The sequence below is a fragment of the Amblyraja radiata genome, chromosome 17, assembly GCF_010909765.2.
Source record: "Amblyraja radiata isolate CabotCenter1 chromosome 17, sAmbRad1.1.pri, whole genome shotgun sequence".
NCBI lineage: Eukaryota > Metazoa > Chordata > Chondrichthyes > Rajiformes > Rajidae > Amblyraja > Amblyraja radiata.
In genome coordinates, this window is record NC_045972.1 from 6,310,295 (window position 1) to 6,333,557 (window position 23,263).

Below are 23,263 nucleotides of genomic sequence, written 5' to 3' on the forward strand. Positions count from 1 at the left end.
ATGGTTTTAGTGTTGAAGTTTGCATGTGGATAAAAATGATTACATCAAAGATGTGTACTTACCTGTAATAACTAGACGTCTTCAGTTTACATGTAAACAGTTTATTGAGAAGCATTCACAACACAATAAATGGGAAATAAAAATGTATGTATTGATCTTGTAGACTTTAGAAAGACATGATTACATTTAGCAGATTAACATTCCAGGGGAGTTAAATTTTAGAGATGATTAAAATATAGTATTTCAATTCCAAAAATGGAAGTATTATGGGAGAGTATCATTGGACAACACAGCAGTTGACTTGCAGCCTTACAGCATCAGTTTGAACATGACACAATGTTTGTGGGTTATGCCTGTGACCGTGTGGGTTTCCTTCCACATTCCAAGCAGGTTTGTAGGTTAATTGGTTCTGTAAACTGGCCCTAGTGTGCAAGGCATGGAACTGGGATAACATAGAACCAATGTATGAGTTCTCGTTGGTCAGTGAACAGATTTCCATGCTGTATTTCTAAAGTAAACAGAGTAACGTGGTGAATGGGAGGATTAGTTGTCACTGATTTTAATGAATAAATGAAGGTGGTTCAAATGACCATTCTCATGGTAATTTTGTGAAAGGAATTGCAATTTACTGGAGGTGGGGAGAGTGGAGACAAATATTCTCCCAACCCAACAGCTGGAGGAGTAACGACTTGAGGCCTCATGGAAACGTGTTTGGGGATCGCTGGTAGGCTTAGACTCGGTGGGCCGAAGGGCCTGTTTCTGCACTGTATCTCTGAAGTAAACTACACTGAAGAGATGCAAGCAGACGGCTAGGGTGACAGAATCACACCTCATTGTACCACTGTCCCTCTCTGAAGCTTCAGGACTGTTTGTTCACCATCACACCAGCTGTTAGCCTTGTTATTTTAACAACAAAATCTGAGTTGTTGCTGGTGCAGTGTGGTAATAGAGATCAGACCCAGCCCATGTGGGTGGTTCCTTTGCTTGGGATGAAAGTATTAAAGATGAGCGCGGTGTACTTTTGCATTTATTCTGCATGAAATGGGGCAGATGACCAGGGGTAGAACATGTTGCTCCTTGACACAGGTCCTGTTCTTCACTGAGATGGTGGGTAATCTGTGATGGAACTCCATACCCGCCTTGGTACCGTTGCACATTTTCCTTTATGCCTTTGGTTGGAAAAACCCTCACATTAATATTACTTTGCTTTGTCCCATTGTTTGGTGCTGCAGGAATGAATAGGAATATTAAAACACATTTAAAGTGAGCTTGCACATCTAGGAATCATAAAAGCAATGCTATATAAACAGTGTTTACATTCTGAAATAAAGTCAGTGAGTGTTTGGAACATGCATAACATAAATAATTCTGTACATTTCAGGGTTTGCTGAATGCCTCTGTCCATTGTGAAAAGCCCAGCAGCGCTGTTGATGGTATTCTAAGCAATAGCAAAGTCCGGTGCCCTCTACTCATGCTGTCTGCAACGGTAATGGCAGTTGTGCATGTCCATATTTGTGTCCAAACTTTGCGATTCTCTTTGTGTATAACTCGGCCATGGGCGGAAATCCCAGGTGGGACACGTTCCTCCCATGTTTTGAGAGGTGGGGGACAATCCCCCCCCCCCCCCTATGTTTTGTAATCCGGATTTTGAAATTTGGTGAAAAAAAATCTAATAAAATCTCCGCTTTCAACGAGACAGTGTGAGTGTCACTGTTAAGTGCTTGTTAAATGTCTCTATTAACATCGTATTAACACGATGTGTCACCAATTGTGTTTTGACCTTCAAGTATTACTGAAGTTATTCACGGAGAATTCCTTAAAGCTGTCTGATGCGGGTACAGTTACCATTTGAACTAATTGGCTGTATTGGTGGATGGGAAAGATTTAAACGGGTATCGGATTTAAACGGGTCGGGTCATCAAGGGCTCCGGTCGAACGGGTTTCTTGGCTGGAGTTCGGAGTCGGTCACCAACCAGGTCAACTCCCGATGTTACCGTCCACAGGGCTCATGGCCGAAGCTTCCGAAGCCTCGCGTGTGTGCGAATGTGCGCGCTGCAATCAAGAAATTGTGTCCCACCCATGTTTCGAGAGTGATTTCCGCTACCATGGTCACTCCGCTACATGGCCACTCAGCTATGACCTTTGTCATTTTCTATGAGGTCATAATTCTTTCCAGTGAAGTACAGACTCTCCCAAGTCTCGGGCTAAGTCATTAAGCACCCTTATTGCCAGGCACAACCAGCCTGTTAACCACTGCTTGCTATGTTGCGCAATATTCAGCATAAAATCGATGTGATTTCAACTTATGTATGAGGACCCAGTGTGGGGGGGGCTGCCCTGAGGGAGGGAGGAAAGGGGGAGGACAAAGGGGGGACCTGGGGTGGGGATACTTTGTAACTTTGTCACTGCCCTTGATGTGGCGACTATTTGCATACCTTGAGTAATCAAGCAAAGATTTTCACTGTGACTTGTCACATGTGACTATAAAGTATTCAATTCAATAACAAGTTATTTATTCCTGTTCGGAACTGGTGAATGCATCGTGTTCATCTGCTTTTATCCCAGAATAATAGTTTATAACATTTACTCTGGCTGGTGATTCTGGGTGGAGGTATATGCTAAGCTTCTTTGTGTAGGAAAGAACTGCAGATGCTGGTTCAAATTGAAGTTACACACAATGTGCTGGAGTAACTCAGCGGGACAGGCAGTATCTCTGGAATGAAGGAATGGATGACGTTTCGGGTCGGGACCCTTCTTTAGTGGCTTTGTGTCCTCATGATGTAGCCTGCAGAGAGGTTGCTGTCAAATCAGTTATTTGATTCATTTGAGGATTTTTGTATGGAATACACTGGTTTATGTGAACACAAATAAATCTCAATTCTACATCAAATGATATATTGAATAAACATAATGGCAGCTAGCTTAATTTAGTTTAGAGATCCAATGGGGAAACAGACCCTAAGGCGCACTGAGATCGCACCGACCAGCGATCCCCACACACTAACACTATCCTACACACACTGGGGATCATTTGCAAAAACACCAAGCCAATTAACTGAAAAACCTGCGTCTTCGGAGATGTGGGAGGAAACCGAAGATTCGGGGAAAGCCCACGCAGGTTACGGGGAGAACGTACAAACTCCGTACAGACAGCACCCGTAGTCGGGATCAAACCCGGGTCTCTGGCGCTGCAAGCGCTCTAAGGCAGCAACTCTACCGCTGCGCTTCCGTGCCGCCCATGGGCAGAAGTAACTTGTTTATTTAAAACGTCAAAATAAGCTGTACAAAATGGAGCAAAAATTGCCTCTGTTGTGCCCCAAGGCTGATATTCATAAATGTAGTGCTGATAGTTTATCAAATTTGCAGATGACACAAAGCTGGGTGGCAGTGTGAACTGTGAGGAGGATGCTATGAGAATGCTGGGTGACTTTGACAGGTTGGGTGAGTGGGCAGATGCATGGTAGATGAAGTTTAATGTGGATAAATGTGAGGTTATCACTTTGGTAGCAAAAACAAGAAGGCAGATTATCTAAATGGTGTTAAATTGGGAAAACATAGAAAGTAGGTGCGAGAGTAGACCACCAGGTCCGTCGAGCCCGCACCGCCATTCGCTCATGGCTGAACACTAAACAGACCCACTTACCCACAAACAGTAGACACAAGACACAGAACACAAGACACTACCCTCCCCTTTATACCGCTATCACCCCTCTCCACCCCAAGAACCTCGTGATCTCCTGGGGGAGGCAAAAAACCGGATAAAAACCCAGTACAAGGGGAAGTACAATGGGATTTGGGGGTCCTATTTCATCAATCAATGAAAGTAAGCATGCAGCTAAAGCAGGCAGGCAGGCATGTTGGCCTTCATAACAAGAAGAGTTGTGTATAGGAGCAAAGAAGTCCTTCTGCAGTTGTAGAGGGCCCTAGTGAGACCACACCTGGAGTATTGTGTGCCGTTTTGGTCCCCTAATTTGAGGAAGGACATTCTTGCTATTGAGGGAGTGCAGCGTAGGTTTACATGGTTAACTCCCGGGATGGCGGGACAGTCATATGCTGAGAGAATGGAGCGGCTGGGATTATATACTAGAGTTTAGAAGGATGACAGGGTATCTTATTGAAGCACATAAGATTATTAAGGGTTTGGACACGCTAGACGCAGAAAACATGTTCCCAATGTTGGGGTAGTCCAGAACCAGGGGCCACAGTTTAAGAATAAGGGGTAAGCCATGTAGAACGGAGATGAGGAAACACTTTTTCACACAGAGAGTTGTGAGTCTGGAATTCTCTGCCTCGGAGGGCGGTGGAGGCGGGTTCTCTGGATACTTTCAAGAGAGAGCTAGATAGGGCTCTTAAACTAGCGGAGTCAGGGGATATGGGGAGAAAGCAGGAACGGGGTACTGATTGGGGATGATCAGCCATGATCACATTGAATGACGGTGCTGGCTCGAAGGGCCGAATGGCCTACTCCTGCACCTATTGGTCTATTGTTTAGTGAATAAGTAAACTCCTGGCTTGTCAGAGGTCAAGTTGTGCCTCGCAGTGAAGGCGAGGAAATCGAGGGGAAAAAAAAATACGAGTAATTTTCTTTGAAATGGTGCCGTGATTGTGTCCCTGGGAAGCTGTCTGAATGTCTGTATGTCCTCACCTTGTGGCTCCAATAAGCAACAGCAGATAAAGTGGAAATAACCATATAACCATATAACAATTACAGCACGGAAACAAGCCATCTCGGCCCTACAAGTCCGTGCCGAACAACTTTTTTCCCTTAGTCCCACCTGCCTGCACTCATACCATAACCCTCCATTCCCTTCTCATCCATATGCCTATCCAATTTATTTTTAAATGATACCAACGAACCTGCTGCCACCACTTCCGCTGGAAGCTCATTCCACACCGCTACCACTCTCTGAGTAAAGAAGTTCCCCCTCATGTTACCCCTAAACTTCTGTCCCTTAATTCTGAAGTCATGTCATCCATGGAAATGAATGGTGATCTGCTAATCTGAATGAAATAAACAGGCTTCAAGGATAAATACTTTGTTTTTTTTTGTCTGCCATTTCTTTACCGTGAGTGCCATACGTTGGAATACTGTAATCCACAGGCACCAACCCAAGATAGTGTAGATGCAAGTCCAGAGGAGCAAGGAGGGGGGAAAGAACGGTAGACTAATAAAACACAGTGTTTGTGTTCAGTGTCCTTGAAGCATGTTTATTACATTCAGATCAAGGAGAGGATCGTCTATTCTTACACCGTACTCTCAGTCAGCCTGAAGATGTGACCGTTTTGGTCATTTCAAGATAAGGACCAAGGCAGCTAGTCTGCGATTGGGCCGATGTGTTTGTTCAACATAAATCATTGACTATCGGGTCCCTTTTTCAGGTCTCTGAGCATTGAAACATGAGATCTGCTCTGTCTAACTTAATCAACAATTATAATTTTACGTGGATATAGTTTAACACGAAACAAAATGTTGGTTTCTTTCTTTCATCTTTCAGCCACAGTGTTTGAATCTGTGCTGGACGTACGAATCTCTCGTACAGAGAATCTCTCTGGTGCCTGCAAGGTCCACGCTGTGGAATCCCAATGCTGTTGTCAGAGGGAGATGATCAAACAGGCCACTTGTGAAGATAGACACAAAATGCTGGAGTAACTCGGCGGGACAGGCAGCATCTCTGGATAGAAGGAATGAGTGCCATTACGTGTCGAGACCCATCTACCTGACCGTCACCCCTTCCTTCTCTCCAGAGATGCTGCCTGTCCCCACTGAGTTACTCCAGCATTTTGTGTCTATCTTCGGTGTAAACCAGCATCTGCAGTTCCTTCCTGCGGATTTCGGCCACTTGTGAAACATCTGCATTCTTACTTTGTGTGATGCGAAGAATGACTCCCAAAAATTTGTGGCTTATTAGAAATTAGTTTTCCACGTCTAACGGAGGAGGGAGATTAAAAAAAAAGATGGAATTTAACGGCATTGCTCCAGAATATCAATGATGAAAATTTGTTCCCAGAAGGATAAATCGAAAGATTGAGTCAAGCGGTTAACAATGATACCATCCCATTTCTGCTTTCATGTGTTACTATTTTACTCATTTCAAATGGGCTATACCGCCATTTAAAAAAACAAGAATCCTGGGTATTTGAATGCAAATGTAGAGTGTTATATGATGTGTTTCAAAAATACATTGTTTAGAAAGTTCTTCATGCTTAGAAATCAGAGCTACCAAGATTAATTAACCACCACCCCTCTCCCCAATCTTAATATGACTATATATCTATTTAGTCTCAATTGTGATTCACCTTCTAACTCTTTGATATCTTGGAAAATGTGTTCCGTGTGAGATGACTAAACCTTGTTCCTAATGCCAGCTTTTTTGTTTCTTCTCCATGCAGTATTGGTGGGCAAGACTGGAGCCTGTACTCTGCACACAATGGAAACGCTCTAGTGACACCCCATTTCCCAGAGAACTACAGACGATGCTTGACAGCCAGCTCTGGGCGAGCAGGTAATCCAGGGAAAAGGGGAATGAATAATGACAAAAGAAAACCAAGTAGGGTTTGAACAAGTGAAGATCCTCCCCGGAACTCTGGAACATTATGAATGTTCTTCAACGAGCTCCACATTAAAAATCATATCAAATTAGTTGTTAGATGCTCTGAATGTTCTAGTAATACTGTTGCATGCACAAGTATGGTGAGTTGCAGGTCAATGAAAATCTTGCTGGCTGAAGCATCACAGGCACTTAGACTGACAATGCACAAGAGCATAACTCGTACAAAAAGGGCAGTAGGGGTCGAGTTGCTGCCTTGCAGCGCATGCAGTGCCGGAGACACGGGTTCGATCCTGACGATGGTGCCGTCTGTACGGAGTTTGTACGTTCTCCCCGTGATCACGTGGGTTTTCTCCGAGATCTTCAATTTCCTCCCACACGCCAAAGACGTACAGGTTTGTAGGTTAATTGGCCTGATGTATGTGTAGGATTTAGTCTGCATTGTTCCCTTGCTGAGATGGGATTAGGTTCTGTGGGTTTGGTCAAAAACCTGATGGTTACAGGAAAGTAGCAATTGCTGAACCTGGTGATGTGGCATTTCTGGACTATCTCCCTTTTGTGTGTTTTGTATTCATCATTTGGTATTTATTTTTTGGAGAACTGGGTGTTACTGGCAAGACCAACCCATTCCTAATGGTTCTCGAGGTAGTAATGAGCCACCACTTTGAACTGCTGTAGTCCTTCTGGTGAAGGTCCTCTGGTGGTGTGTGGTAGGGAGTAACTTCACCACATTCATGGACCTGGGAATCAACACCCCCTCCCCCTGCCACTGGATGCTCAACCTTCTGACTCACACACCATAATCAGCACCTTCTCCATAATAATTCTCAAGACCAGTGTCCCACCAGGATGCGTTATTAGTCCCCAACTCTGCTCCCTTTACACTGGCGACTCTGCAGCCAAACTTGGCTCGATCTCCATCTACGTTTGCAGACGACACCACTGTGATGGGCTGGATCACAAACCATGATGAGGTAGAGTACAGAAAGGAGATGGGGTATTGAGTCACATGGTCTCATAGAAACATAGAAAATAGGTGTAGGAGTAGGCCATTCGGCCCTTCGAGCCTGCACCGCCATTCGATATGATCATGGCTGATCATCCAACTCAGTATCCTGTACCTGCCTTCTCTCCATACCCCCTGATCCCTTTAGCCACAAGGGCCACATCTAACTCCCTCTTAAATATAGCCAATGAACTGGCCTCAACTTCCTTCTGTGGCAGAGAATTCCAGAGATTCCAGTGAAAAATGTTTTCCTCATCTCGGTCCTAAAAGATTTCCCCCTTATCCTTAAACTGTGACCCCTTGTTCTGGACTTCCCCAACATCGGGAACAATCTTCCTGCTCTAGCGTGCCCAACCCCTTAAGAATTTTGTAAGTTTCTATAAGATCCCCCCTCAATCTTCTAAATTCTAGCGAGTACAAGCCGAGTCTATCCAGTCTTTCTTCATATGAAAGTCCTGCCATCCCAGGAATCGGTCTGGTGTCAGGACAACAACCTCTCCCTCAATGTCACCACGAGGAGCATAGCGGGGAACATATCCCAGTCAGCATCAACATTGCCAAAGTGGAACTGTTTGAGAGCTTAATGTTCCTTGGCGTAACTATTACCAACTATATGTGGTGGACCAACCACATTGAAGCGACAGCCACAAAGACGCACCAGTGCCTCTACTTCCTCAGGAGACTGAGGAAATTTGGCTTAAAAACGGATACCTCTCACAAAATTCTCCAGATGCACCACAGAAAGTATACTGTTGGGTTGCGTGACAGCTTGACCTGCGACCAGCTCTGCACAAGACTGCAAGCAATTGCAGAGAGTTGTGGATGTGGCCCAGTCCATCACACAGACCACACTCTCCATATAGACTTCACTGTGTCTAAGAAAAGCAGCCAAGTTAATCAAAGACTTGAACACTAACTTCAGCTTTGGTTGGTGTCGCCATCTGTGGCTTTTGAAAATGTTTGCACACGGCTTCTGTGTGTTGTGATTCTTCAGCTTGAGAAGGTTTGCGTTTTAAGTCCTTTATGGGGTCAGATACATTTTGGGAGTATATGAATAAACGATTGATCCTGCAGAATAACAAGGACCAAGGTCATCTCCAAGGACCTTATTTGGGGCGCCACCATCGACTCCACAGTCAAAAAGGCCCAACAGAGTATGTACTTCCTGCGGCAGCTGAGGAAGCACAATCTGCCACAGGCAATGATGTTCCAATTCTACACGGCCATCGTAGAGTCTGTCCTCACCTTCTCCATCATGGCCTGGTTTGGCTCAGCCACCAAGCACGACACCTGGAGGCTACAGCGAATCGTCCAATCAGCAGAGAAGATTATTGGCTGCAACCTTCCCTCCATTGATGAACTGTACACTGCAAGGGCCAGGAAGCGAGCGGGCAAGATCATCTCGGACCCCTCTCACCCTGGCCACAAACTCTTTGAATCACTTCCCTCTGGAAGGCGACTCCGGACTGTCAAAGCTGCCACAGCCAGACATAAAAACAGTTTTTATCCACGAGTAGTTGCTCTACTCAACAGCCAAAAATCTGTAGCCTCCCTTTGATCTGGTATTTTGTTGGTTCACATGCTTGATCAATGGTGTTTTATCATTAATGTTTTATTATTATTAATGTTTAGTGTTTTCTGAGTCATTCGTAACTGTCACTGTATGTCATGTTGTTACTTGTGGGCGGAGCACCAAGGCAAATTCCTTGTATGTGAATACTAGGCCAATAAACTTACTTACTTAACAGGTTAAGCAATCGGTTGGGGCCCTTGGTGGCTTTTTACTCAGATTATCGTAACAGTTGAGACACAAAACTTAATGAAGGGAAATTGATATTTTCACGTTTTATTTCAATTGTCGCAGGTTACTTGTAGGAAAATTGGAAAGTGGTCCACCCTGTTCCCCCTGGGTGCTTGGTGCCTTCTTGTACTTCACCCTGCAGAGGGGGAATAGCCTGAAGATGCTGCAGACAGCAATGAGAGAAATCTGTGCTGAAAATAAAGAGGTAATCTATAACAACACATGTTCTTGCAATCTGTCAACTTTGTGGAAGAAGACATCAAAGGCTACTGCGTAAAAAGATTCATCATAAAAATATTGATCAAAATATTTTTTTGTATAGTCTATTTGGTTACAGTATTAGAGATTAGCTACCATGTTTAACACTTGTTTATCGTCTGTAGGTAACTTTAAGGCATTGTTTTTGTAAAGGTTGCATTCCAATAACACCATGGTGTCATTACATTGTGGATGTTTCAGCTTGCATTCTCAACATTGTCAAATTGCACATTCCTATGATGAGGGACCAGTCTGGAGAAGGGTCTCGACCCAAAACGTCTCCCATTCCTTCTCTCCAGAGATGCTGCCTGTCCCGCTGAGTTACTCCAGCGTTTTGTGTCTATCTTCCTGCAATGATGTTCTCTCAAGAGAGTAATGAGTTCTAAAAGGTTCAGCAACAAAGTCTTTTGTAGACAGATGATGTGTTGGGGTGGGACCATTCTTCTGAAAACTTCCTCTGTTTTAATACATTTTCCTGCGTTACTTTTTCCGCCCATCCCTTTTACTTACTTAAGGGCCTGTCCCACGAGCATGCGGCGAGCGCGACCAAACCGGAAGCGGGGGCCGCGCGGAGGTCGAGTGAGTGACGTCAAGTTCGAGCGAAGTCCGCGGGAAGTTCGCGGGTGATGTACGGCGTCAAGACGCTGCGTATGCCCGTCGAGGCGGTGCGTACGGCGCCGAGGCGGCTGCGGGCCGGCAGGTCGTTGTCACGGGGAATTCTTGAACACGGTCAGTTTTTTGTAGCCCCGCGTGATCTCTGGACCAGCTCCGCACAACTCCATACGGCTCCGGCGATCGAAGTGGGACCGGCCCCGCGAGGCCGTACGGCTCATGCGACCACGTTAGGTCGCGCTTGTCGCATGGAGTCGCATGCTGGTGGGACAGGCCCTTTACTTTATTACTGCCTATTATGCCTCCTGGCATGTAGGGCAGCAACAAAGGTCCTCCACTCCTGTATGTTCTGGGCGAGCTTCTGGACACCAGCCCAGGTCAGCTCCATTGTTTTCATTTCCTCCTCTACAGTTCGACGCCAGGAGGTTTTGGGTCTCCCTCTTTCCCTTTTCCCTTCTGTTGTCCAGTGCAGGGCTATTCTTGGGATACTGTCTGGTTCTCTTCTCAGTATATGGCCAATCCAGTTCCAGCGACATCTCATGATGATGGTGTCCATGCTCTCTTGGCATTGAGCAAGGAGATCTTGGTTGGATATGGCGTTTGGCCAAAATATTCGAAGGTTTCTTTTCCGGTTCTTAGCATGGAAGACCAACAGCTGCTTCATTCTGCAGCATTCCGAGCCCTATAGGAGGGTGGAGAGGACACAGCTCTGGTATAACCAGCTTGGTCTTGGCGCTGTATTGCTGGGACCTCCATACATTGTTCAGCATTCTGAAAACATTCCTAGCCTAGTTTAGCCGGTCCTTGATGTCATTGTGTGCTCCACCATCGTGTCTGACTTTGCTACCAAGATAGGTCAACTCCTCAGTTATGGGAAGATCGTTTCCATTCACTTGGATTGTCAAGGGGTTTTGGATGTCTAGTGTCATTACTTCAGATTTTTTCTGGTTTATCTTCAGGCCAATTTGTTGTGCAAAGTCACTGATTCGGGATGTTTTTTCCTGCATGTGCTTGTGAGTGTGGGAGACCAGAGCCAAGTCATCAGCAAAATCAAGGTCTTCCAATGCTGAGAAGAGGGTCCATCGTATGCCTCTTGCTTGGTCTTCGGTTGTCTGACGCATCACACAGTCAATAACAATATTGAAGAGTAGCACTGACATCACACACCCTTGTCGGACTCCTGTCTTCACCTGGAATGTGTGGGTACTGTTCCCTACTCTACAAGAGAAGTTGGCATAGAAACTCTAAATGACTTCGACCATAGGCTGTGGGATCCCATACATTCGTAGTATGCCCCAGAGGCTGTGTCGGTGGATGCTGTCAAATGCTTTCTCGAAATCAACAAAGTTGATGTATATCTGACTCTGCCACTCTCTACACTGTTCTAGTATGTTACGAAGGGCAAATATCTGGTCAATGCATCCCCTCCCACCACAAAATCCTGCCTGTTCTTTCCTGCGCTGTTTGTCTACTACGTCTGAGATACATTGTATAATAATCTTTGCCAGAATCTTGCTTGGAATTGATAGAAGAGTGATCCCTCTCCAATTGTTACACTCGCTTAAGTTGCCTTTCTTTGGTATCCTAATGATGACTCCTTCCGACCAGTCATCAGGTATATCCTTCCTTTCCCAAATAGCTGTGAAATGTGGTACAAATACTTCAGCTGCAAGTTCTGGGTCTGCCTTGGACAGTTCTGCATTGAGGTTATCTTGGCCTGGGGCTTTTCCATTTTTGAGAGTCTTAATGGCTGTAACAATTTCCTCCTGAGTTGGTGGTTCAGTGCTATTGTCCAGGTCATCCTCTGCATGTTGGGTGTTAGCCTTTATTATGGGCGGTGCTCTATTCAGTACTTCATTGAAGTGTTCCACCCAGCAAGCTTCTTGTTCTGCTTCTGTAGTTGGGAGTCGGCCCTTTTTGTCTACAATTGGTGTCTCAGTGGTTCGACGATATTTGCCACAGATTATCTTGGTTATCTTGTAGACCTTCCCTTGCTCCCCTTTCTCAGCTGCATCTTCTGCTTGATTAGCAAGATCTTCCAGGTACGCCCGTTTGTCAGCTTTGCCTTTCCTCTGAACTGCTTTGTTTGCTTCTTGGTACAGCATCTTGCATCTTTCTTGCAGCCGTTTGGACTTTATTTGCTTCTTTAATTTTTTCCTGTTTTCAATGCTTTGCCATGTGCCTTCAGTCATCCACTCCTTTTTTGTCTTCTGCTTAAACCCCAGGCAGGCTTCGCTGGTTTTCACATAAGCTATTTTGGTTTGTTCCCACACAGTATTAATATCATTTGCATTTGGCTCTGTGTGATCATCCATATCTGCTAGAGCCTGAAACCTGTTCCTTAATTGTAACATGAAAGAGCCTTTCACTTTTCGGTCATTTAGTTTCTCAATGTCAAACTGTTGCCTGCCTGTCTGTTTGCACCCTGCTTTCTTCAGTTATACTTTGAGAACAGCCAGGTGGTCACTACCAACATCACTTCATCGTTTAACCTTAACATCAAGTAATGAGCATGTCCATGTGCCATTAATCATCAAGTGGTCTATCTGATTCTTATCCTTTCCATTTGGAGAGCACCATGTCAGTTTGTGGATGTCTCTGTGCAGAAAGGGTGTCCCTCCAATTACTAGGTTGTAAGTGGTGCAGAGTTGTGTTAGTCTCTCTCCATTCTCATTCATAGTACCACAGACCTTTTTCCTTCATAGCTCTTTCCTGGTCTGTGTTGTTGTGTCCAACCTTGGCATTCAGGTCTCCCATCACAACCTTCATGTCATGTCTTGGTGCGTTTTCTAACAGCCTGTAGTTGCTCATAGATTTCATCCTTAACACTATCATCACTATTGTTTATTGGAGCATAACACTGGATGATGGTTGTATTAATTTGCTTCCCCCCCCCATTCTGATCTTCACGAGTCTACTATTGACAGGTTCACACTCTATCAAACTATTCTCTACTCCTTTCTTTAAAATGATGGCTGCTCCTTCTCTGTGATTCTCGCCATCCCTTCCTGAGTACAACACTGTCTCCCCTGTGCTGGTCCTAAGTCTCCCTGATCCCGTCCATCTACTTTCACTGACTCCAAGAATATCTAGGTTGTAGCGTCTCATCTCTAATGTCACTTGTGCTAGTTTCCCTGTGTCGTGCATTGTTCGTACATTCCAGAAACCTATCCTAGTCTTATATTTGGCATTTAGAAGCTCCACCTTCCTGCCAGTGGCTTCCTTTCAGCTTTCACCGTTGACATTCATCCTAGCATCTGTCGATAACCCTGGATGTCCATCACGCCCAGTAGTGTTGATTCCTTCAGTTGCTGCTTCCGTAACATATTTGTTTTACGAGACAGGGTTGTTTGCCCTGTGCTCAACCTCCAACCTGGAGGACCAGTGGATCGCTCCACGTCTCGCCTCTACCCTTCGACCTGTCCTGCATGGGAGACATTAACAGGAGACGAATCTCCCGCTGGCATAGCTCTAGGGGTCACTGAGACACACAAGCTCCCCGACCACGACAAGGATGCAATCCATCCCTTTTAGGCTTATTTAAAGTGGGTCCCTGCATGGGAAGATACATATTGTTATTAAGAAGTAGTCTTTGTTGTTTACTTTAACATTTCCATTCGTTTTGTATCAGATAAAATTATTTGAGGGTTGGTGCTTCCATTAATCTATTAGTTTCTTACTTTTTAATACTTTTAACATTTTAAGAATGCATGGAAATCTACTGCCCCTAGTGGTTCTCAGAATCTCAGCAGTTTGAGTTAAATCTTGTAGTGAAGTCAGTCTCACAGAATGGACATTGACCAAGGTGGAGTTTATTTGTTGCTAAGAAAGGGTAACTGTTTTAAATTAAATGTGTAATATGTGCAATATGCACTAAGATGCTTTAAGTAAGTAAATTTGCCATCCATTGCTGGTCCACCCTGCATGTGTGGTTGATTCTGAAGAGGCCTGGCAAGTGTGGTCCAACGCAAATTGGAGGAACGACACCTCGTATTTCGCTTGGGTAGCTTACACCCCAGCGGTATGAATATTGACTTCCCTAACTTCAAGTAACCCTTGCTTTCCCTCTCTCTCCATCCCTCCCCATCCTAGTTCTCTGATCAGTCTTCATTAAATGTTATCTCTGTTTGCTTCGTTGTCACCTTCTCCCAGCTCACAATGATCTATTCTACCTTTTCCTTGAACTTCGTCCCCATTGATGTCTTGTTTTCACACCTCACCCTTCCATATCTCTGTGTCTCCCTTTCCCCTGACTCTCGGTCTAAAGAAGGGTCTCAACCCAAAATGTCACCCATTCCTTCTCTCCAGAGATGCTGCCGGTCCCACTGAGATATTCCAGCTTTTTGTGTCTCATTCAGTTATACTAGTTTTGCTTCATTTAAACAAAAATGAAGTAAAACCAGAAGATGGTGCCTCTGGTCTCAACTCGGGCACCAAATACAGTTGTGACAAAACTGTCGGCACGGTGGCACAAAGGTAGAGTTGCAGCTCTTGCAGCTCTTACATCCCAACTACAGGTGCTGTCTCTACAGAGTTTTTAATGTTCTTCCCGTGACCACGTAGATTTTCTCTGAGATCTCCAGTTTCCTCCCACACTCCAAAGACATACAAGTTTGCAGGTTAATTGGCTCAGTATAAGTGTAAATTGTCCTTAATGTGCGAGTTAATGCCCTGTCCAACTTACGTGTCCTTGGCACGCAAATTACGCGATCTCGTGGTCGCGTTGAGCCGTGATGGTCCGGCGTGATTACATGCACAGCCGTCTGGAGCGCGTGACGTCATTTGAAGATGGACACAAAGCTGGAGTAACTCAGCGGGACCGGCAGCATTTCTGGAGAGAAGCAATGGGTGATGTTCGTGTCGAGACTTTTCTTCAGTCAGAAAAGAAGGGTCTTGACCTGAAACGTCACCCATTGCTTCTCTCCAGAGATGTTGCCGGTCCCGCTGAGTTATGCCCCTGTACCACTTAGGAAACCTGAACGGAAACCTCTGGAGACTTTGCGCCCCACCCAAGGTTTCCGTGCGGTTCCCGGAGGTTGCAGGTGGTTGCCGGAGGTTGCAGGTAGTGGAAGCAGGTAGGGAGACTGACAAAAACCTCTGGGAACCGCATGGAAACCTTGGGTGGGGCGCAAAGTCTCCAGAGGTTTCCGTTCAGGTTTCCTAAGTGGGACAGGGGCATAACTCGTGCATTTTGTGTCCATCTTCAATTTTCTTGGCCCCGCTCTGGGAGTAGATGTGGGGGCGGATCCGGACCGCAACGGCCGTGAGCCCCAGGCCGAGTTCGGTGATCGTTTGCCTGCTTCTGCTGCTGTTGGAGGTGAGACGTTGCATCACGCCAGGTTCTTGGGCCTGTCCCACTTTGGCCGTCAGTTCCGTGACAGGCCGTTGATGCGCAAAGATTTTGTTTGCTACAAAAAATTCGGAGCCCCGCGCGATGTCGCGCACAACTACATACCCCTCCGTGCTTCTACGTTGGACCGACTCTGCGAGGCCATACGAAGCCCGCACACCTTAACGCGACCACGAGGTCGCGTAATTTGCGTGCCAAGGACACGTAAGTGGGACAGGCCCTTTAGGATAGTGTTAATGTGCGTGGATCGCTGGTCAGTACGGACTCAGTTTGCAGAAGGGCCTGTTCCGCACTGTATCTCTAAACTAAACCTCATGAAGTCTCATGGTATCAGGTCAAATATATGGAACTAAACGTCCTTTTGATTAGCTCCTACTGTCTTCCCTCAGTTGATAAATCAGTGCTGTTTGTTGAACTACATTTGGACGTAGCACTGAAGGAAGCAAGTGCGTGGACTGCAGAGTACCCATGTAGCACAGAAGCTCCACCACTGACTGAACGGACAGAGTTCTGGAAGATGCAATACAATACAATACAATTTATTTGTCATTTGAACCCCATTGAGGTTCAAACGAAATGTTGTTTCTGCAGTCATACACACAAGAAAGAACCAAGACACAACACAATTTACACAAACATCCATCACAGCGCATCTCCTCCTCGCTGTGATGGGAGGCAAAGACTTATCTCTCCCCTGCACTCCTCATTCTCCTCCCGATGTCAGAGTCAAAGCCCCCGGCGGGCGATGGTAATTGTCCCGCAGCCATTTACGCCGCGCCGGGTGATGCAAGGCCACGCTCCGGGTCTTGGTGTTGGAGCCCCCGGCGGGCGCTAGCAAAGTCCCGCAGCCATTCCAAGCCGCGCCGGGCGATGATGTAAGGCCCCGCTCCAGGTCATCTTCAACCCTGCAACTCGGGCGGGAGAAGTCGCCGTTGCGGAAGCCCCGAAAAGCGGCCTCCCAGCAGGGACCCGCGGGCTCCCGGTGTCACTGTCCACCAGACCTGCGGTTGGAGACCCCGAATCTCCGGGGTCAGGTCGCAGCCGCGCGCCACCACAGCTCCACCCGCTCCGAACTCGGCCAGCTCCGCGATGGTGGGTAAGTCCGCAGCTCCGCGACTGGAGCCCCAGGTCGTTCCGGTTCCACGTTGCTCGGCCCCAACGACAACGGAGACCCGACAGAGAAAAGGTCGGGTTCTCCGTGCAGGGGATAGATTTAAAACGTTTCCCCCACCCCCCGCCACCCACACACATACACAAAATATTTTTAATAAAAACTACATTCAAACGAGACAAAAAATAATAAAAAGACAGACGGACTGCAGAGGCCGCTGCGACGTGAGCTGCAGCTGCCTTTCTGGGCCCATGTTGTGATATAAGGACCCAACCTGGACCACATTCTTGTCAAATACCTACGGCAGATGCATCTGTCCATTACAGCATGTGGACTGTCTCCACAATGTGCGATGCTGTAATTGTACTGGAACAGCCTGGCTGGTGACATGTCTAATTCAAGTGTGTAATGGGCCTGTCCCACTTACGCGACGTTTGAAATCCAGCGGTGACCAGAAAGACGCTAAGACTCTTTGGGCGACTGAGGAAATGACTCACGATCATACAGGCGACACCCTGGTGACATGTCGCGGGGTGAAGCCTGTATGGTCGTGAGTAGTCGCCCAAAAAAGTCATACCTTGTTCTGGTCGCCGCTGGATTTTCAACATGTTGAAAATTTTCAGCGATCTGCAGTGACCTATGACGGGTGCCGGAAGTCGCCGAAAAAGTTGCGTAAGTGGGACAGGCCCATTAGTCTTCAGTACTGTACAGTGCACAGTCCTTGTAGAGATGGTCCAGTCTTCACAATGAGGCCACCTTCCATTGAGATGTGTGACATTACAAACATGCTAAGTGTAATGGACCCTGAACCGATGTGGCAATGCAAAGCTCAACATCCATGAGGCACAGTGACACAGCATCAACCGTAGAGCTGTGCACTACCACAATGTAGAACCCCTCTGCTCAGCTTATCCTCACTCTGCCGTTACCATCAAGCAACGTGGTCAACTCTGGTTCAATGACAAGTGCAAGATGGCACGTCGGGAACAGCCAAGTAAAGCTGAAATAGATTGAAATGTGTGTGTTAAACATCCAGAACAGCCAGAGACAGACACAAAATGCTGGAGTAACTTAGTGCCTCAGGTAGCGTCTCTGGAGAAAAGGAATGGCTGACGTTTCGGGTCGAGACCTTTCTTCAGACTGAAAGTCACGGGAAAGGGAAACGAGAGATATAGATGGTGATGTCGAGAGATGTCGAACAAATGAATGAAAGAATCCTTGTGATTGAGGCAGTGCAGTGTAGGTTCACGAGATTGATCCCTGGGATGGCGAGACTGTCATATGAGGAAAGATTGAAAAGACTAGGCTTGTATTCGCTGGAGTTTAGAAGGATGAGGGGGTATCTTATAGAAACATATAAAATTATAAAAGGACTGGACAAGCTAGATGCAGGAAAAATGTTCCCAATGTTGGGCGAGTCCAGAACCAGGGGCCACAGTCTTAGAATAAAGGGGAGGCCATTTAAGACTGAGGTGAGAAAAAACGTTTTCACCCAGAGAGTTGTGAATTTATGGAATTCCCTGCCACAGAGGGCAGTGGAGGCCAAATCACTGGATGGATTTAAGAGAGAGTTAGATAGAGCTCTAGGGGCTAGTGGAATAGAAACATAGAAACATAGAAACATAAAAATTAGGTGCAGGAGTAGGCCATTCGGCCCTTCGAGCCTGCACCGCCATTCAATATGATCATGGCTGATCATCCAACTCAGTATCCCGTACCTGCCTTCTCTCCATACCCTCTGATCCCCTTAGCCACAAGGGCCACATCTAACTCCCTCTTAAATATAGCCAATGAACTGGCCTCGACTACCCTCTGTGGCAGGGAGTTCCAGAGATTCACCACTCTCTGTGTGAAAAAAGTTCTTCTCATCTCGGTTTTAAAGGATTTCCCCCTTATCCTTAAGCTGTGACCCCTTGTCCTGGACTTCCCCAACATCGGGAGCAATCTTCCTGCATCTAGCCTGTCCAACCCCTTAAGAATTTTGTAAGTTTCTATAAGATCCCCTCTCAATCTCCTAAATTCTAGAGAGTATAAACCAAGTCTATCCAGTCTTTCTTCATAAGACAGTCCTGACATCCCAGGAATCAGTCTGGTGAACCTTCTCTGCACTCCCTCTATGGCAATAATGTCCTTCCTCAGATTTGGAGACCAAAACTGTACGCAATACTCCAGGTGTGGTCTCACCAAGACCCTGTACAACTGCAGTAGAACCTCCCTGCTCCTATACTCAAATCCTTTTGCTATGAAAGCTAACATACCATTCGCTTTCTTCACTGCCTGCTGCACCTGCATGCCCACTTTCAATGACTGGTGTACCATGACACCCAGGTCTCGCTGCATCTCCCCTTTTCCTAGTCGGCCACCATTTAGATAATAGTCTGCTTTCCTGTTTTTGCCACCAAAATGGATAACCTCACATTTATCCACATTATACTGCATCTGCCAAACATTTGCCCACTCACCCAGCCTATCCAAGTCACCTTGCAGTCTCCTAGCATCCTCCTCACAGCTAACACTGCCCCCCAGCTTAGTGTCATCCGCAAACTTGGAGATATTGCCTTCAATTCCCTCATCCAGATCATTAATATATATTGTAAATAGCTGGGGTCCCAGCACTGAGCCTTGCGGTACCCCACTAGTCACTGCCTGCCATTGTGAAAAGGACCCGTTTACTCCTACTCTTTGCTTCCTGTTTGCCAGCCAGTTCTCTATCCACATCAATACGGAACCCCCAATTCCATGTGCTTTAAGTTTGTAAACTAATCTCTTATGTGGGACCTTGTCGAAAGCCTTCTGGAAGTCCAGATACACCACATCCACTGGTTCTCCCCTATCCACGCTACTAGTTACATCCTCGAAAAATTCTATAAGATTCGTCAGACATGATTTACCTTTTGTAAATCCATGCTGACTTTGTCCAATGATTTCACCACTTTCCAAATGTGCTGCTATCCCATCTTTAATAACTGACTCTAGCAGTTTCCCCACTACCGATGTTAGACTAACTGGTCTGTAATTCCCCGTTTTCTCTCTCCCTCCCTTCTTAAAAAGTGGGGTTACGTTTGCTACCCGCCAATCCTCAGGAACTACTCCAGAATCTAAAGAGTTTTGAAAGATTATTACTAATGCATCCACTATTTCTGGAGCTACTTCCTTAAGTACTCTGGGATGCAGCCTATCTGGCCCTGGGGATTTATCGGCCTTTAATCCATTTAATTTACCCAACACCACTTCCCGGCTAACCTGGATTTCACTCAATTCCTCCAACTCCTTTGACCTGCGGTCCCCTGCTATTTCCGGCAGATTATTTATGTCTTCCTTAGTGAAGACGGAACCAAAGTAGTTATTCAATTGGTCCGCCATATCCTTGTTCCCCATGATCAACTCACCCGTTTCTGACTGCAAGGGACCTACATTTGTTTTAACTAATCTCTTTCTTTTCACATATCTATAAAAACTTTTGCAGTCAGTTTTTATGTTCCCTGCCAGTTTTCTTTCATAATCTATTTTTCCTTTCCTAATTAAGCCCTTTGTCCTCCTCTGCTGGTCTCTGAATTTCTCCCAGTCCTCCGGTATGCTGCTTTTTCTGGCTAATTTGTACGCATCATCCTTCGCTTTGATACTATCCCTGATTTCCCTTGTTATCCACGGATGCACTACCTTCCCTGATTTATTCTTTTGCCAAACTGGGATGAACAATTTTTGTAGTTCATCCATGCAGTCTTTAAATGTCTTCCATTGGATATCCACCGTCAACCCTTTTAGAATTAATTGCCAGTCAATCTTGGCCAATTCACGTCTCATACCCTCAAAGTTACCTTTCTTTAAGTTCAGAACCATTGTTTCTGAATTAACAATGTCACTCTCCATCCTAATGAAGAACACAACCATATTATGGTCACTCTTGCCCAAGGGGGCACGTACAACAAGACTGCTAACTAACCCTTCCTCATTACTCAATACCCAGTCTAAAATAGCCTGCTCTCTCGTTGGTTCCTCTACATGTTGATTTAGATAACTATCCCGCATACATTACAAAAAATCCTCTTCCTCAGCACCCCTGCCAATTTGATTCACCCAATCTATATGTAGATTGAAGTCACCCATTATAACGGTTTTGCCTTTGTCGCACGCATTTCTAATTTCCTGTTTGATACCATCTCCAACTTCACTACTACTGTTAGGTGGCCTGTACACAACACCCACCAGCGTTTTCTGCCCCTTAGTGTTTCGCAGCTCTACCCATACCGATTCCACATCCTGCAAACTAATGTCCTTCCTTTCCATTGCGTTAATCTCCTCTCTAATCAGCAACGCTACCCCACCTCCTTTTCCTTTCTCTCTATCCCTCCTGAATATTGAATATCCCTGGATGTTCAGCTCCCAGCCTTGGTCACCCTGGAGCCATGTCTCCGTGATCCCAACTATATCATAGTCATTAATAGCTATCTGCACATTCAACTCATCCACCTTATTACGAATGCTCCTTGCATTGAGACACAAAGCCTTCAGGCTTGTTTTTACAACACTCTTACCCCTTATACAATTTTGTTGAAAAGTGGCCCTTTTTGATTTTTGCCCTGGTTTTGTCTGCCTGCCACTTTTACTTTTCACCTTGCTACCTATTGCTTCTACCCTCATTTTACACCCCTCTGTCTCTACGCTCACACATTTAAGAAACCCTTTCCCTTTAACTCCATCCTCCACTAGCCCATTCGACACCCCACCCCCCTTATTCAGTTTAAAACCACCCGTGTAGCAGTGGCAAACCTGCCTGCCAGAATGCTGGTCCCACACCTGTTAAGATGCAATCCGTCCCTTTTGTACAGTTCCCCCTTACCCCAAAACAGATCCCAGTGATCTAAGAATCTAAATCCCTGCCCCGTGCACCAGTTCCTCAGCCACACGTTCAGGTCCCGTATCTCCCTGTTCCTGCTCTCGCCAGCACGAGGAACTGGAAGCAAACCGGAGATAACAACCCTGGAGGTCCTGCTTTTCAGCATTTTTCCGAGCTCTCTAACGTCACGCTGCAGAATATTCATCCCCTTCTTTCCGACATCATTTGTGCCGACATGGGGAGAAGGCAGACACGGGTTATTGATTGGGGATGATCAGCCATCACAATGAATAGCGGTGCTGGCTCGAAGTGCTGAATGGCTTCCTCCTGCACCTATTTTAATGTTTCTATATGCAAAAAAGTAACAGTGATAAAGGAAACGGGCCATTGTTAGCTGTGTGCTAGACGAGAATGAAAAGCTGGTGTGACTTTGGTGGGGGAGGGATGGAGAGAGAGGGAATGCAGGGGTTAGCTTTTCTAGCTTAATCAAGACCCAATTGCATAAAGCAATGTTGTGTTGAACGGAGATCTCTCACTGCACTGTTAGTATCAACAATCTGTGGGCTCATGAAATTTGGTGCAATCATTCGCTTTGCTTCAGTTCCAGGTTTCTGTCCTATATCTGACTTTGATGCATTTGGTTTCGTCACTCCTGCAACCAAAGGTAAGGTTGTCACATCATCCCCAAAAGATGTCACATCATCCCCAAAAGTTTGCGTCGGTGTTCGACCAAAGATGAAAATGGTTTACATACGCTAGAAATTTGACAAAGTAATGCTGGAAATACTCAGCGGGTCAGTTACAATCTTCGAAGGAAGAGTTAAAGTTTTCGGTTTGATGGCCTTTCGTCAGATAACAAATCGACAGTATTCTGCTGAGGAAATGTTGCCGGTAATGTTTCTACATATAAAATTATAACTAGCGTAGCTTCTGTCTACTTACATTCTGGTTGGAAAGACTGTGTTCATCTGTGACAAAGCAGGGGCTAATTGCTTCTTCTGCACCACCCTGAAATGAGGAGACTGTATGGCGTTTCCGCAATGGTGGGCCTGCAACATAATATACCCACACCAGCTAAAGAGAAACATAGAACATATAAAAAAGGTGCAGGAGGAGGCCATTCGGCCCTTCGAGCCAGCACCGCCATTCATTGTGATCATGGCTGATCATCCCCTATCAATAACCCGTGCCTGCCTTCTTCCCATATCCCTTGACTCCACTAGCCCCTAGAGCTCTATCTAACTCTCTCTTAAATCCAACCAGTGACTTGGCCTCCACTGCCCTCTGTGGCAGGGAATTCCATAAATTCACAACTCTGGGTGAAAAAGTTTTTTCTCACCTCAGTCTTAAATGACCTCCCCTTTATTCTAAGATTGTGGCCCCTGGTTCTGGACTCGCCCAACATTGGGAACATTTTTCCTGCATCTAGCTTGTCCAGCCCTTTTATAATTTTATATGTTTCTATAAGATAGCCCCTCATCCTTCTAAACTGCAGTGAATACAAATGCCAGAGGGCAGATTTCCTCTGGCAATTACTTTGCAGATGTATCGGTCAATTTGCCTACAGCTTTTTCGGAGTTCTGTTAACTTGAATTATTTCTCTCTTTATTTCTTATTGCAAAGGGTGCAAAATGGTTAATTTTCGTGATACTCGGGTGTATTTAATGTGTGTTCCATGTAAATGATTTGGAGTTTGGATCGAATTTTCTGGCTCTGACATTGCCAAACATCTGACATTCA

The 23,263-nt window shown here is 45.8% G+C and overlaps 1 protein-coding gene across 2 annotated transcripts in view; it reads left to right on the forward strand.

Annotated features, from left to right (window-relative positions):
- The window catches only part of fanca (FA complementation group A), a 151,310-nt gene that overhangs the window by 118,478 nt on the left and 9,569 nt on the right, over nucleotides 1-23,263 (forward strand). For both annotated transcript variants that reach the window (XM_033035659.1, XM_033035660.1), the window contains exons 35-38: nucleotides 1,382-1,486; nucleotides 6,391-6,503; nucleotides 9,419-9,560; nucleotides 22,125-22,187. In XM_033035659.1, the coding sequence (XP_032891550.1) occupies nucleotides 1,382-1,486; nucleotides 6,391-6,503; nucleotides 9,419-9,560; nucleotides 22,125-22,187 (423 nt within the window). The remainder of the gene's footprint in view (nucleotides 1-1,381; nucleotides 1,487-6,390; nucleotides 6,504-9,418; nucleotides 9,561-22,124; nucleotides 22,188-23,263) is intronic.